At 45.7% G+C, this 753-nt stretch overlaps 1 protein-coding gene across 1 annotated transcript in view; it reads right to left on the bottom strand.

Moving 5' to 3' along the window:
• Window positions 1-358: 358 nt before the first annotated feature.
• LOC129671897 (UDP-glucuronosyltransferase 3A2-like) overlaps window positions 359-753 on the bottom strand; it is a 25,717-nt gene continuing 25,322 nt past the window's right edge. The window contains 2 exon segments of the mRNA XM_055601066.1: window positions 359-580; window positions 582-636. Of these exon segments, the coding sequence (XP_055457041.1) occupies window positions 359-580; window positions 582-636 (277 nt within the window).

Raw genomic sequence — 753 nt, forward strand, 5'->3', positions numbered from 1 at the left:
AATCACACTTTTTAAAGAATGTGGGGGTAATTGCTATTTACTGGCAGGATACACACACAAAGTAGTAGAATAAATGAAATAAAGTATTCCTCTGCAGAGAAGGGCGAAACCATCAATACTGTGTCTAAAAGACAGTATCTAGAAAGCAAGGTTTTCTGGGAAGTTGTTTCTGAGCAGGGAATTCTGAGTTACAAGAGGGTCAAGATGACCAAGTGAGGCACATTGGATTTCTACAGATGTATAGAAAAATGTAAGAGTTAACTGCTGGGGGAAAAAAGAGTTCTGTGATGTAGTTCTTTGATGATTCAGAGTACCCCCAACAACAGCTTTACCCCTTGGTATCAGTCACGTCTTAATGTCATATCTTCTTCATCTTCTTGGCTCCACTCAGATACCTGGTCACAGCGCCAAGAACCTTCCCACAAAGCCATAAGGTTCCCAGAATGACTCCTACAAAGAACAGGATGATGTCCAGGAAGTACAGCCCATGCCATGGCCTCTGAAGGACATACGGCTTCAGGTGTGCTGCACCCCCTGTCTTCAGGATGTGGTCAATCCATCCCACAAGCTTCTGGGCAGGGAGGCAGGGGTTGGGTGTCTCCGATCACTCTGGCAGCCATTGCTGCAGACTGGTACCTGTGGGTCCAAACACAAAGGATGTTACAGTGAAGTGCCAATACTTTGAGACCTCATATCTCCCATTGCCTCTACACACACACACACACACACACACACACACACACACACACACAC

The sequence above is a fragment of the Psammomys obesus genome, unplaced genomic scaffold (genome assembly GCF_907164565.1).
Source record: "Psammomys obesus unplaced genomic scaffold, mPsaObe1.curated_primary_1811, whole genome shotgun sequence".
Taxonomy (NCBI): Eukaryota; Metazoa; Chordata; class Mammalia; order Rodentia; family Muridae; genus Psammomys; species Psammomys obesus.